Raw genomic sequence first — 15,285 nt, 5'->3', positions numbered from 1 at the left:
GTTTGTCCCCAAACAAGGAAAGGTGAGGAGTGAGAGAAAGAGCATTGGACATTGATGCAAAACGTTGAATTCTTATCTTCTGCTGTCTGTTTCCTCTTGGAACATGAGCTTTGGATTGTGTTTGGGTTTCTGCTATTATTTACTGAGTTACTGAAATGTCAATAAACAAATACTGTATATATTGGCACTTGTGGAGCAAATGGCTGCCTGCCACAGAATCTTCACAAAGCAAATGGGGAGGCTGCGATTTCTTTGCCATAAAAGGGATAGATGGAGGCTTTCTCCTGTCAGATCACATTCAAGGGAAATAGATAGCTTTTTCCTCTGGTACAGTAATTAGACAGCATTTGTTTTTCGCTGGCAGTTCCTTTACCTATTTGTTAGTGGGCAAGGAGGACTCCAGGCAGAACACTTATTGGCACGGAGTGCTGAGAGTACCAACTCTCTTGGATTGATTTGCCAGGGACAGTGGGACCTGGCTTCACAGTGGCCTAACCTACTGACTTATGCTGTAGATCGCCACATGTTCTGATGACAACACTGTGAGGATTTGGCGCTTACGGCGTGACTATGATAAGGAGAGACTGACATCAGGCAAAGTCAACTTGGTAGGCTGGGTCTGTCAGAAGAAACCAGAAGAGCAAAATGGAATAGGTAAGGCCCTTAGGGGTATTTTGTCCCACAACATAGGAAGAGGACTTCAGAATTCTGTGTATTTACTGGTTCAGGAAAAGCTTTCCCCTTGGCTATTGCTCTTCATTTCTTTAGAAATGTGAATTCATGCATTTTCCCAGGCCTGACGCACCATCCAGTAAAGGGCTGGTACTGCATATGCAGCCCTGGAGCTTTGAAATTTTCCTCTTGCCCAGCAGATGAATTCAATTAAATAACACTGACTTCCTCTCTTTTTGCTTTTAAACAAAACAAAGCACTCACTTTCTACAGGACAAGGTGCCTTTTCAACATTCCAGAACTATACACACCTGCTTCTAAACTCTTACATTCCATTAGAAATGTAATCTTCATTTGACTCTGTCTTGCTGTAAATTATTGTTCCAGCACAATACAGTAGTACTTACTGTAAGACCCAGACATGTGCAGTTCAGTGATGGCTTTCTAAAATGCACCAATTCTTTCACCACTGATGTGTGTACATGGAAATCTATTCACAAATATTATAAAATAAACCAATAATAAATCATGGAGACTCCTCGCCCATCAACTTGTTAGGATTAGTTAATAAATGCCGTCCCCTTCTGGAAAGCCTGGGAGATCAGATAGGCTTTGCAGTATCCCCTGAATGTCAACAGACTTGGGTTCTGTGAGACCAAGCATGTCATGTTTTGGTCTAGAACTTAATTGTAAACACCCTGCCAGAGTCCTCACCAAGGAAACGAAGGGTCCATTAGCTGCAGTGCTGATCCAAACTGCTGCAGGACCATAGAAGGATAGGCAGTCTCTTGGCACGTCCCAAACCATGTGTGAGAAGTCTTGGATCAGAGAGCTAACTTAGTTTGTGTTGAACATGCATCAAGTGTCACATTAGTGTATGGTTGAAATGAAAAGGGAAGGGGAATAAACCCCTCAGCAAAGTGGAATATGAAGATAACTGTATCAGAAATACAGAAATATTTAAAATTTGGACCAAAACTGAGTTGGTAGTGGCTGTTTGGTGTCATTTCCTGTGTTGGTCCATCTCCCTCCATTGACTTTCGAAATGTGCTTCACCTTCATTGTTGTAAATACAAGTGGAAGGTTTTGTAATCCCCCATACTAGGATAACATAAAAATTAACTTTTTGCCAGTGCGTAACTGTCTTGCAGGAAACTTGCGGGACAATAGGTGGGTAAGTGCCAGCTCTCTTCCGTAGTTGCTCACGACACACATTCATGCACTTCGTTTCAGTGAGCTGCTGAGAAACTATTTCACATTCTATTCCCTGAGAAATAAATATGGACATTAGTCTTGTCAAGAAGCTTGAAAACCCAAAGCTGCCTGTACCCTGGATCTTTACAAATCGAATTTGGCAATTACACTAGATAAAATATCATTTCTCCTTGTTTTCTATGCATTAAAACAACCCAGGAGGGAAGAGGAAGCACACAGACCTTGTGTATGCAACAGCAGGCTTCCTGCTGACCTTGGCTCTTTGAACACAAAACACATGCTGTTAGAATACGGGAGCTATCTGCAAACTGATTCATAGTTGGCTAACCAAACAGCATTTCAGGACTGCTTAGATGAAATCTAGATTGCATCCTACCCATTTAAATGGAACAAATTGTGAAGTTGTGGCTGTGCGTTGACTGTTGACCTGCACTGTGGCATGCAGCAAGCACAGCTTCCTTCCCTTGAGAAATTATGTATGTCAATTTGCTAAGTGATATTAATTTCTCTGCACTTCATGTAACCAGAATCGCTAGACCTGGGCTGTACCTTGAATTTGTGATTTTTTTGATTCTTGAAGTCCATAATGTTGCTGTAAAAATTTGATAGGGTGAGGGCAAGAGAGAGAGAAATCCCCACTGTTCGTATACATTGTGCATTTATCTCTCTGAGTCCTACAGATACATACATCATTTGACTGGTAGCTTGGTAGAGGCTTGCACTCAGTGTTAAAAATAACAGCCTTGCAGAATGTCAGTAAGTGGTATCAATGGCAATAGACTTGACTTGTTAACAGAATTTGAGGTCTGAATGTTTGACTGGTGCACAAACTGCTACAAAAAAGCTTGCTGCTTCTGTTCTGTTTCCCAGCACTGGAACACAGGCATTTGAATTACAGGCTACCTTTCATCATCCCCATCAATACAGCATCTAAATCAAGATAGCTTCCACTTTTCTAGAGGTAGTGACTCCAGAATATATTTTTAAGTCTGCCACGGTTGTGGGCAGCCACATCCTCTTTCCAGCTCATCACCCCACATTTCTCATGTATGAAATTTGTAGCTAATCACTAGTGAGAGAGGGTTGCTGAGATCACTACTACCCTTCTTCCACATCTAAGAGCTTACATTTTAAGTACAATTAATTCTCCAGCTGAGATAATATAGTCCTGTAAGTAAGTGCTCATTAAGGCCAAGATTAAAAGACCAAATCTTAGCAGTGACCCTGCTATGAGTTCATAATAACTTGCTTCAGTCTAGACTAATAAATATCATTGGGGAAGGAATAATTAACTCCACCTTGTGCTTTAAAGTGGTTGACATTTGTATTCTACTCTGTTTGCTCAGCACATGAATTTAAAGGTGCAGAGACAGTATTGGGCAATATAATATGAGAGTCTTCAGGAAGGATAAGGATCAAAAAAAGCTTATGTATAGTGTGTTATTGAGAAGTTATGTAGGTGTTTACACTATGCACATCTCACAAGTAAGTACAAGATTCTAAAAAAAATGGCATTTCATTCACACAAGACTTCAGCATCCTAATTAAGTACTTTACCACATAACAGCTAATGCTGAGAATTAAGAGTTTCAGACTAAATCCCTGGTATGCAGCAAATGTTTAGAGCCCTTTTGCTCCTTGGTGAAACAGTGTGCTTAAGGTGGCTAACGTGCTGCCTTATTTAATTGTACCACCTCAAGTTTAAGGCTAAAAAGGTTCCTTCAGATACATGACATTCCAGCATCTGAAAAGCAGGCATTGGACACACATTAGTACATCCTCTCTCTTCAAAGTAAAATATCTCTTTAAAAAACAACTTAATTAATGATTTGTTTTGGCCTGAGATGTAGCTTAAATGCGTGCTGCCCTCAGATTTATTGTGGGATTTCTAGTGTACAGCTTATAAACACTGATGACTATGCTTTGCTTTACAATGTAAGAAGTGGGCACGCAATTGAGTAGATGGATTTATATGCAGTTTATTTCATAACATGCTGATGATTTCAATAGCCACTGTGCTATATGTACATGGAAATTGCTTATTAAAAAAAAATCACTTATTTGTCATGGCAACCAATCCATCAGTTACTTCCTTGGAATCTAAGACCTCGTACAAGATGCGGGGAATTTCTAGCCTGTCCCTTTGCACTGTAAATAACTGACCTCTACCCAGTAATCTATTCCTTGCAGAATATTTTCCAGCAAAAGGATAGTAGGAGTAAAGTGAAACCTTTCTTAGCTCCCACCTTAACTATCTTATTGGTGTACGAATGTCAAAGCCTAGTTGGGACAATTATCCATAATGGAGAGCATTCTAATCTAAGGCTTCATCTACCTGACAACTAGTTGTGGGACTGGGTTACAATGTTTCCTGACCTGGTTAAAAACCACTTATAAATGGTAGTGTAGATGGGATCTGATGATGTCCCCATAACTGAACTAAAGCTTTGGACAGTTCTGGGTTTTAAGTGAGCGACAGGGATACAGGTCACATCTACAAAACTTCTAAGTGCACTAAATCCTGACGCAGTTATAGCTATTGTACAGATTGGTCCTCAGGAAAAAAAATAACTGGGCTGAGGCACTTTCTAAAATATGCTTCCCTCTCTTCCCATTGCGGCTATCCTAGGAGGCCAGATTACACTGGACAAGGTCAATGACTAAAATACGTCTTGATCCTTCTGTCCATTTTAGTCCTCTGATTGCAGTTCTTTTAAGAGGTGCCAGTTACAACTGAGGTAGACGAGTGCCATCAAATAAGCATCCTGTGTTCTGTAGAGTTTTCAAAAATGCTCAGTATTGGCCTAACTCTGCTGCTGTTGAAATCACTGGGATCTTAGAGGTGTTTAGATCTGGGATGGGGAGCATTAGACAAATAGGTAAGCTGCTAAATTCAGATTCTGAATGTCCCAGAGTTTTGGGAGCTTCTTTAAGGCCTATCTTTAATCTGTCTCTCTTCACTTGCTGTTGCTGTACTGTGTAATTCACGTGACGGTTTTGTTTCTCTTCCATCAGTACTACCAGTCAGCACTCAGAGTACTCCTGCAAAAGTCTCCATGGTGGGCAGCCCATGCATTTCCTCACCACGGCCAGCAGCTTGTGCTCCCAACTATACCGGGGACCTTCCTCTTTCTACCAACACTCCAACATTCTCTCTCAAAACCCCAACAGTCAAGGCCCACACTCCAGCGAAGCAAAGTGAAGCCATATTAGGCCCTTCTCCCAAACCAACATCTTCCACCAAGATGTCCATTAAACACTGGGTTACCAGGACTCCGTACGCCTCTCCACCTGGAATGGGAACAAAGACGCCTTCTCCAAGAAAAGCTCTGGCAGAGGTCACACAGGGTCTTCCAGTGGCAGTTGGCACTCCCGTAGAACCACATTCACGGTTTGAGAAGCGAGCCAAAAGGAGGCTGGAGTCCAGCAAGGGAAATCACATGGGGCAGAAGTGTCTGAAAAGCTGCAGTTGTGTGACTGAGCTGGACCCAGTGGCTAAAAAATCCAGGCTGGATTTGTGCTTTTTGGCAGCAGACCAAAAGGCCGGTAATGAAGACTGTCTGAGCCTTGCTGAGTTGAATAATGGAACTGAAGGAGGTGGCCAAAGTCCAAAGGAGCCATCCCTTCCTGAAAGCCCTCTTAATCAGGCAGGCTTCCAGACTCCCCCTTTTCCTTTAAAGAACTCCTGCAGGAAAGGGGCTGATGTGCTGGACAAAGAGAACAGTTCACCTGGGGGAAAAAACTGGCTGTCTGCAATGGGAGAGAAGCTGAAGACTAGCAAGGCCAGTAGCCAAAAGGCGTCAGGTAACAGCCCCCAGTCCTCTCGGAGTCCCAGCACAAGACAAGAGGCAGCAACTGCAGCCAGTCCATCGGGACCTGTAAGTAGATTAGGCATGGTTACAACAGCAGAGAAAGGGTTGAACTCTGGGTTCTGTTCTCTTCTTGCTGTGTTGCACAACTCCCATTTGCAAGCAGTTAACTTGTGTATCAAAAGGATCATCAGACCTCATTGCTTGGGGGAGGAGGGGGTGGGGAAGGAAGGGAAATCTGATATAACAAGCCCCAGTATCTCTGCCATACAGGGTAATGATGTTATAGTCTTGGGAGAGAGAAGCAGAACTGATGTTGCTCATCTGAAAATGATTTAGAACAGAGTACTGGAAAACGTTCATTGTCTATGACACTGGCACTTACAACGCAGTTCTACTCTGAAAATAACAGCAGCACTTACTTGACAGATCTGCTGCTTACATGTATTCACAGCCATATCTGCCCACTTAGGTGACATAGATTGGCCCCCACTAGCACTGCAGACCCAACCCAGCTTTTGGAGAAAATGAGCTGAATTTTATTCTAGCTCTTGTATCAACAGAATTTGTACGTCTGTAACAATTGTGGGACTAAATTCTACCCTCGGTTACATCTGTGGAAAAACCATTGAAAACAAAGGGATTGCACAACTGTCAGAGGGCAGAACTTGGCCTGCAGACTCCTTACTACTTGTGTTGTGCAAGAAAGCAGGAACCCAGCCTGACTTTCAGATCCTAGGGTGAGTTTGCAGAGCGGTTAAAATGGTTGGCAGATGAGGAGTTTTTTGTGCTTTAGAGCAAATTCTCAATTTGCATGTTGTCATTGAATCAATACACATGGAATCCCATGATGCCCGTAACTTCCAAAGTTAGTTTTCAGAGGACCACTGAGCTTTGTTTATAAAACTGATAACTGAGGTATGATTATTACAATCTTTAGTTACACCAGAATTTGAAATTTGATGGGAGAATATAATTTGGGCTACAAATAATCTTTGAAACTGTCATCATGACTGGGGCTTATCTTGGTAAAATTGCTTCCTATTGACCTAAATTTTGTCTCACACCAGCACTTGGGTTCATAGAGTGCTAACAATACAGGCTATTCAGTAATGCACTTCAGAGGCTTAGTCCTTTCATGATTGAATGTCTTTCTAAACAACATTCTCCAGCTCTACCACAGATTGGTCTTGATGCAAATGAAAAATCTGTGGCCTGTGTTACGCAGGTCAGACTAGATGATCATAATGATGCCTTCTGGTCTTAAAATCTATGAAATTTTGTATCTGGTGGAGACAGGGTAAGAACTAGAGCCCCTAGCTCTTCTCATAGAGCAGTAGGGTAACGCCAGGATTTTAGCAAATGTTTCCTGTCTCCAAATAGGATCTGAATGTCCCAGAAGCCATACAAATTATTCCAAAGAACATAATGGTTGTCCTTTTAACAGTATGTAACTTGGCAGCTCCTCAACATATGCAAGCTGTCGCAGTTATGGAGGGGAGAAGCTTAAAAGACTTCTACGGTGTGTGCAGAGTTTAACCTGGAAGAACTAGATGGGGCATCTACTGTCAAATACATATGTTTATACTTGACTTGAATCTCTTCCAGGTTGCAGTCACTTCAGTTTCCATGAGGAAGATCTGCACGTACTTCCATCGAAAGTCACAAGATGACTAGTGCAGTATGCTGCATTTGAAAGAAACCGTAGCCCTGGATGTTGACACACCACTGATGCTACCAAGAGTGGATTTAGCAACACAAAAGGAGGAAGACACTAGGATTAGCCAATGCATTGTTGGCTCTTAATAAAGCTGGATTTTTTTATTCTCTTGTTCTTTAAATTCTTTTATAAAATCTATTACACTCTGTAGCCTCAAGTTATTTGAACATGAAACATGTAGGATGCTAATTAATGGAGACTCACATGCCATTAACATGAAGTAGGTGATGGATTTTAAAATATATGTTTGCTTTTAATACGTCACTCAGTTAAATGTTCTCCCATGAGTTCTTTTGCACATGGCATCTGTGAAATGCTCTAGTTATCTCTGGAAAGAGACCTTTGATGTGTGTTATTAACATTGTCAAATACAACTTGTCAGTTGATATTTGTTTCATTATGTCTGATCTTGAAACTTTTGTTTCAAAATCACATCTTGGCAAAACACATACCATCTCTTTTTGATAGCAGCTGAATAGAGATGGCTGTGGAGAAACTGTTGTTGCAGATAGACGGGAGCCACCATTTCTGCTAAAGGATATTTCTACAGCTTGTTCCTCTTGTATAACAATGACTCTCCCATTTCGGCAAAGAAGCTTGTAAATTCGACTTAACTGCCTGTAAATACAAAACATTTTAATGTTCCAGAGTGTCTGTCTTACTGTTCCAGTGTTGCATGTGGTGCTTGCTGTGTGAGGAAAAAATACAGCATAGCTAAGGGCATTTTTGCCTCCTTTTTAAAAAAATTCCCCTCTCCTGCCACCTCCCAAGTTTACTGCTTTCCATACTCCTGCCTCTGCTAGCCCAAGGACACCCATGGTAGTCTTGTAACCATGGAGATCATGGCTGTCGAGGCTGGAAGCCTGATCGCCCCTTTTAAATCAAATATCGTCAAGGTCGGTTAGAAGTTATCAGATTATAGTCTATCCCAAACAAAATTGGCTTTAGAAGAAAGCAGTCCATACTAGCTTATTGACCTTTTATGGATGTAAATTGTAGCATAACTGTCTTGATGTTGGAGGCAGGAAAAAAAAAATCCACTTTACAGAGTTAAGGTTGTAATATTAATATTAATGCTTAAAAGGCTTGGATTGGAGAATAATGTATATAATTGGGTAGTGTGATTATGGTAGGCTGTCCCAAAAGAGGTCAGGATTCTGCAGCTAAAGCTCTTTGTCATTACTGCTGGTTGTTCAGACTGAAACCTCTTGCTGGTGCTAAAACGTAATGAAGGGACACTGAGGTGTAATGAGCCAGATAGAATTCAAATAGATATGTTACGCTAATGATGACTAACTCACAAGTTACTGGTTCAATACAGGAGTAACTGGCTGAAATTCTAAGGTCTGTATTTCACAGGAGGTCAGACTAAATGATCCAGTGGTCCCTTCTGGCCTTAAAAATCTATGAAAGTCTGTCTGTTTCAAGCCTCAGGATTGCAGACCTACTGAATGTTATTTAAAGGAACACAATAGAATTAAGTCACACTTCTGTCTGAAACTTTTGCATCTACTAATGTTAAGTGATATATTTCTATAACTGAAATGGATTAGAGGAAAAAAAATTATATTTTACTGTGTGCATTGGAAAGCACTTTATGTAGTCTGACGTAATGACAGGTTTCAGAGTAGCAGCCGTGTTAGTCTGTATCCGCAAAAAGAAAAGGAGTACTTGTGGCACCTCAGAGCCTAACAAATTTATTTGAGCATAAGCTTTTGAGAGCTACTGCTCACTTCATCCGATGTGGTAGCTCACGAAAGCTTATGCTCAAATAAATGTGTCAGGCTCTAAGGTGCCACAAGTACCCCTTTTCTTTTTGAGTACTCTGTTTCATTGAGCCCTGTATCGCCAGTTTCTCTTTACACAGCAAAGAGGGAGAGAAATACACTATGTTTTTAAAAAAAAATTGTGATGGTAAAACTGCGCTGTTGGCAGGAGGACTCAAAGGCAGGTATAGAACCTGAAATTACTTTCTAATTTTTGTAACATTGACTCAGTTTCAAGTTGACAGCAGCCATCTAGCTTTGGAGAAATATCAAACTAACATTAAACGGGACAAGTAAAATGTATTTCAGCCATATATGAAACCTTGCTTCAAAAATTGAGATCTTTAAGTGGTAACTGAGTCAATCCAATATCTTGAGCTAACTAAGACTAAAAAAACCTGACACTTTGATGTTCAAAAGTAGGTCACCATTAAACTTGACCTTAAAGGGTGGGAGGAATTGAAACTTAACATAGAGGGCAAACTAAAGGCAATAGGACAGTTTAATGTTCTGCTAAGTATCTTACACACTTGTAACCAAACTCTGCTGATTTGTACTCTGTATTACCAGTGGTTTCAGGGAGGCTGCATAACAAGTATAAACCCTCACAGAAATTCCATGGGTGTCCCCCCCCAACCCCAGCTTTGTGAGGTTACAGTTGTGAGGGGATAGGATGGTGAGGGTGAAATTTTGGTCCTCTTGAAGTGAATCCCTCTCATACTTTTCATAATATCTTCTACTTCTGGGACTAACTCCCACACCTGAATCCTTACTCATCTCTACTCCTCAGCTGATTATTCAGGGGTTTAGAAGTGTAAATGGGCAAAATACCTGGTCAGATAATCTTCAGTGGGAATGTGAGAACCCTTCTCCTTTCATAGCAGCTCTGCACAGCTTCTTACCTCAAGCACATAAAATCAATTTGGCTAACACTATGAAGACACAAAACATAACTCAATCCCTTATTCTTATGTAGTCAAAGTGACACAGTCTGATCCTGACAAAAAGCTTGGCTCCAGGGGAATAAGAAAGGAATCGTTCATATGAATCACTTGGTTTGTGATGTGACAGTCTCTTGTTTTCAGACTGCGGAGAATTGCATAATGTGGTTTAAGACAACTAGTAATGTCTTTACCTGGGGCATCTGCTCAAGCATTTAATATGTATGTCCCCAAGCAACTGAACCCACCTGCTTGTCTTGACAGAACCAAATGTATTTCGAAAACAGGTTTTCTCCTACATGATCCCCAAATACTCTCTAGCCTCAGACTTCACAAAAAAAAAAAAATTAAAAATTCTCCATAATAAATAATTCCAAAATCCTAGTATTCTAGCTCTCCTCCATTCCCTACAGGAGTGCTGATTCTCTTCCCAACAGTCTTATGGGGTGTGCTTACAGTCTTTGCCATTTTTTTCATGCTGGGAATTCTGCTGCAGATGTCATACGTCCAGTCAGAGCTGTCTGGCCTCTTAATTATACCTTGGTCAGTCCTCCTTGTATCTTCCTTTTCCCTAGAGATTGATTTCTGTAAGTCACCTCTCAGAACTATACTGTTGTAGTATTGGTGAATATTTGCACCCCTATTTTATTGAATGCGGCAAAGATATTTGCAAGAATTTAGGTTGTGATGTGCTTCCTGCATCATTGGGAAACTAGAACTTTTTCAGAAATGCCTAAGTGAGACGATAGGTAAAATTTTCAAGTGCCACCTAAATCACTTTTTAAAATGGGACTTAAAAGCCTAAATCATTTTGGCTTTTTTTTTTTAACACGTGACCCATAATTGTGCTGGCAATGATTTTGTGTTTCAGATGCGCATCCCCTCTTAAGACTCCCTACTTATTGCAACTGTTGGAACTAGTGTCCATTTTCCTGTTAATGTTTGTGTCAGATTCTTCTGGCTGGTTATATTAATTTGTTCCCATATGAATGTTTTGAATTGTTGAACCTAGGATTTCATATTTTATCTATCCTGTTCTGTATTTGGGAATTTAATTGTATGATACAGTTTTACTTTGGAAACAAGCATTCTCCAACCAGGAATTTGCCATGAGAATCCATTAGACACCCACATATGCCACCATGTTGAGAGGTCCCTTTGTTGCAGTCACATGCATTCTGAGGTCTCTTCCAAAAGTTTCTGATCTTTCAATATTTCTCAAGATAAAGCCTTAGAAAGACTTGTAGATTCCATTGGCACTAGGTGGGAAGCAGTGCTTGGGAGTCTTTCTGTCCCCAGGTCTATTGTGCTCAAGACACTTTAATGCTGACTTGAGCACTTGTCTATATGAGAGGTAAATTGTCAGCCTCTAATTCTTTTCAATCACTCAGTAAAATAAATGAATGACTTCTTACCCCAGTGTAGCATTTTTGTGCCATCATGCAGAAAACTATTGCTCATTGACCTCCTTTGGATTTCTTTGACTTCCCAGCCTGCAAGATAGATCAAATATCAGATTTTGGGCATAGAAGGTGTTTTGCTACTCAGTAATCTCTTTCATGGGGTTGGAATAGCCATAGAGTAGTTTTGACCATAACCAGTGCTCTGTTTAGACAGTGGAAAAAGCCAGAGATTGTAGAAAAAAGTGACCGAATAAAGCCAGTCCCAAGGATGGGAGGGGGCACACCTCCATAGTTTATTTTAAAGTAGTTTGTCTAAAGGGATGCTTAAAGGGAATAGACCCAAAACTCACTTAGGGGATTTTTTTTCTTTGAAAAGGGGAGGTGGGGTGAGGAGTAATGCCAGTAGCTTTGTAGCAATGAGTGCTACAATACTAAAGCAGCACGAACCTAGGGAGATGAAACCAAAATTCTGCTTGGGAACTACATTTCATTTCTAAACTTCCACCTGGTTGTTTTTAAAGAGAACAAAAATCTATTAAAATTATGCAAACTTTTTTTTTGCTTTTTCAAGTTAAGGAAACAATTCTCAGTCTGATGCCATGAATAGATTACTATTGAAAGATCCTGCTAGCCCAAGCTTCTGCAGATATTCATAGATTCTGAAGGCCAGGAGGGACCATTATGACCATCGAATCTGACCACCTGCATAACACAGAACCCAATAATTTCTGCATCAAACCGGTAACTTCTGCTTGAGCTGTAGTACCTCTTCTAGAAAGATATACAGTCTTGATGTAAAGACTGCAAGTGGTGCAGAACTCACCACATCCCTAGGTAAGTTGTTCCCATGGGTAATTACCTTTGCTGTTAAAACAGCTGTACCTTATTTCTAGTCTGAAATTGTCTGACTTCAGCTTCCAGCCACTCAGTATCATTCTGCCTTTTCCTACTAGGTTGAAGAACTGTCTGTCAGAAAATCTCTTCCTTATGTAGGTACTTGTAGACTGTGATCAAATCACCTCTTAACCTTCTCTTTGAACTAAATAGTTTGAGGATATTTCAGTATTTAGCAGTTTAAAGGCCTAAATGAAGTACCTGAGGGCCACCCCTTTCCCCCTGCCATAATACCACGGCTGGGTGCCACTGGTATAAATGAGAAGGAGCTGCTGGCAGGTCACCTGGGGGGTCCTACAGCTTGGGAATTGCTTCCCCAATGTTGGTCTGAAAAAGTGCAGGAGGTGAATAGTTAGGTCGTGAAGCTTTAGTTATCCAGGATTTTTGGTTTGGATCACAGAGCGCATAGCTGCTGCCTAGTTGCATGGGAGGTCTATTGCCCATGTATTTAATGCTGAGGGTGCTCTGAGCACAGGGATAAGTATGCCCTTTAGTTTGTATATATCTAAATAAGTAAAGGCCAAATTGACCTAGCAGAATATAGAATTCTTCTGTTGCAATACCTATGCCTACACAACAAGACATTCCTGTTATTCATTGCTCTCACCCTCCCAATTGTTTCATCCTTGCGAAAAAGCCTCACTTCAGTTTATTTTTCTATTATTGTTCTTGCAGAAGTATTTTAACTTGCATCTATAAAATCATTTAATAGTAATCAAATAACCCCCCACCTCCCTGTAGTACTCTAAACCAGGCTCATTCTGTATGTTACAGCAATGACAAAGTAGGCCAGGAGGCCTTTCTGTGTTGACATGAGTTTAGCAAATATTGTCACACCACATTCTTGAATTATTCAGTGTCACCATTATTTTCTATGTCACCAACTTACTTGGATATACTGAGGGAAGAGGGGGAGAGCGTTTATCAAGTGTGATTATGAAATCCAATGGATTCCAAAAACACCATGTGACAGATACAAAATAAAACAAGCCCTGATATGCTTGAGCAGGCTCTGCATTTTGCTGTAGGTGCACTTGTGTGTAGTCACGGGTGGGTAGGTAACAAAGTTAGAAAAGTTGCATCATGAGAAGCTTAAAGTGCAATCATTTTAAGACAGGAGTAATGAAGCAGTTAGGGGGTAACTGACATTCATGTGAAGTAGACAAGAAAGATGCCTGGCCATGCAAGAATCAAACTAAAGTCAACAACAAACTCTATGCAAGACACAGGTAAGAAAGTAGACAATAAAATTCCCTTTCAGATACTTACTCCAGGGAGGCTGCATTAGTTAACAGTAAGAGCAAGGGAGTGGGAGCCAAGAGGTCTACGTACTGATTTCTGTAATTTGGCTTCCCCACCTGTGAAATGGCAATAATGGTTATTCACCTAAGTAACATGGCTTGAGACTGTTAGGTGAAAGGTACTATGTAAGTGTAAAGTATCGAAGTACAATTCGGAGAAACAAGGCATTAGGAAAACTTCCTCCTAACCTAAAAGGAATTTGCTAAGACATGACAATTAGTCCCTGACAGACTCTGGAGCAGTACCCAGGAACCATCATGGAAACACTGTTGTATATCAGAAAGGAAATAGTAGCAATAAAAATGGCTTGATGTTGTATAGCATGGACTTGGGCAGTTAAATGTTAAGTCTCATGTCTAGGTCTTAGTTGTTTGCAATGTTGTAGCTGTTTTGGCCCCAAGATATTAGAGAGACAAGGTGCGTGAAGTAATGTCTTTTATTGGACCAACTTCTGTTGGTGGGAGAGACAAGCTTTCAAGCTCCACAGAGCTCTTCTTCAGGTTATAGTGACTAAATATGTGCACCTTGTGGCAGTGACCTTTTCTTCCTCATTGGCTGAGAAGGGCCTATCTCACTTTTGGATTTATGTAAATAACATTACACTCTGTCCTATCATGTGCATTCCTGCAGCAGCTAAGCACTCGCTGTCTTGCTACCACATTTCCATTCCTGATATCTTTCTACTTTAATTTTCTTAGGGGTGGGGAGAAGAGGTGTTCATTTGAAAAGCACTCTTTTGAAGTTAGTGCTTGTCAGAAGAGCGTGCTTGACAGCCCTGGATCCTGGAGCTCTGCTTAGCCATAGTACAGATACACCAGGGGCAAAAGCTTCCTCAAACTACCGTTATGTGAAGAGACCATTTCTAGAGCAAAGAGGTCTAGTATTCAAGCTTACTCATTCCTTGGCATCTCTGCCAACAAAGCTGCTCCTTGATCAATTGTGGCACTGTGATTGGTTTGTTTTTTGTGAGGTGGACGCATGGCGCCTAGCCTAGCCTAAGACCAATCTCACTTCACGTAGCTCATGTGGCCAGCAGATGGTCACTTGTCCCAGTTCCCTTGGGGCACCTAGTTTCCTAACATCTTCAAATTTTAAACAAGGCTTTCAACAGAGCACTATCCAGTTTCAGCCCCCACGGCGTTGCTGCCATGCTGAAATGCTTCTTTACTACACTTTCTAACTGGGCCAACTTTATGATAAGTTCAAATTCAATCAAGTTTACAAATACCACATTTACATTTCATAATATACTAGAGCTCCTTTCCTGTATATACATAGGAGAAAGGTTTTACAACACAGAAATTCCCCAGTATATACTATAGACAAGAGCAGCTCAGAATTAGCAATGAAATTATTGCAGGTCCTGGAGGCAAAATTATGCTAGCTAGAAGACACAATGCAAACAAGATTTAGGTGAAGACTTGACTGTATTCTCTAAGGTCCTATTCAGCAGAAATGATACATACCCTGCCCCATTGCTGCGTATCAGTATAATGTAGGTGCGTGGGAAGTACGAGAACATGTTCCCACACCCTTTCAACCCTTTCATCAGAAAGTCTGGCC

The 15,285-nt window shown here is 40.9% G+C and overlaps 2 protein-coding genes across 4 annotated transcripts in view; one reads left to right on the top strand and one right to left on the bottom strand.

Moving 5' to 3' along the window:
- The window catches only part of DTL (denticleless E3 ubiquitin protein ligase adapter), a 32,382-nt gene extending 24,862 nt beyond the window's left edge, over window positions 1-7,520 (top strand). Inside the window, exons 13-15 of one of the 2 annotated variants that reach the window (XM_073338961.2) lie at window positions 516-654; window positions 4,903-5,765; window positions 7,305-7,520. In XM_073338961.2, coding sequence (XP_073195062.1) covers window positions 516-654; window positions 4,903-5,765; window positions 7,305-7,373 — 1,071 coding nt within the window. In that variant the 3' untranslated portion in view covers window positions 7,374-7,520. Of the gene's footprint in view, window positions 1-515; window positions 655-4,902; window positions 5,766-6,259; window positions 6,371-7,304 lie in introns of those variants that run through there. The other variant, XM_078852274.1, reaches the window with a different exon arrangement.
- LOC140909520 (uncharacterized) overlaps window positions 3,867-15,285 on the bottom strand; it is a 66,924-nt gene continuing 55,505 nt past the window's right edge. For both annotated transcript variants that reach the window (XR_012158248.2, XR_012158247.2), the window contains exons 2-4: window positions 11,539-11,616; window positions 7,869-8,034; window positions 3,867-5,763 (exon numbers count right to left, since the gene is read on the bottom strand). The gene's annotated coding sequence lies outside the window, so the exon portion shown is untranslated. The remainder of the gene's footprint in view (window positions 5,764-7,868; window positions 8,035-11,538; window positions 11,617-15,285) is intronic.

This window comes from Lepidochelys kempii, chromosome 3, assembly GCF_965140285.1.
Source record: "Lepidochelys kempii isolate rLepKem1 chromosome 3, rLepKem1.hap1, whole genome shotgun sequence".
In the NCBI taxonomy this organism is placed as follows: domain Eukaryota; kingdom Metazoa; phylum Chordata; order Testudines; family Cheloniidae; genus Lepidochelys; species Lepidochelys kempii.
The sequence above is the reverse complement of the archived record's forward strand: the minus strand, read 5'-3'. Positions and strand labels throughout refer to the sequence as shown.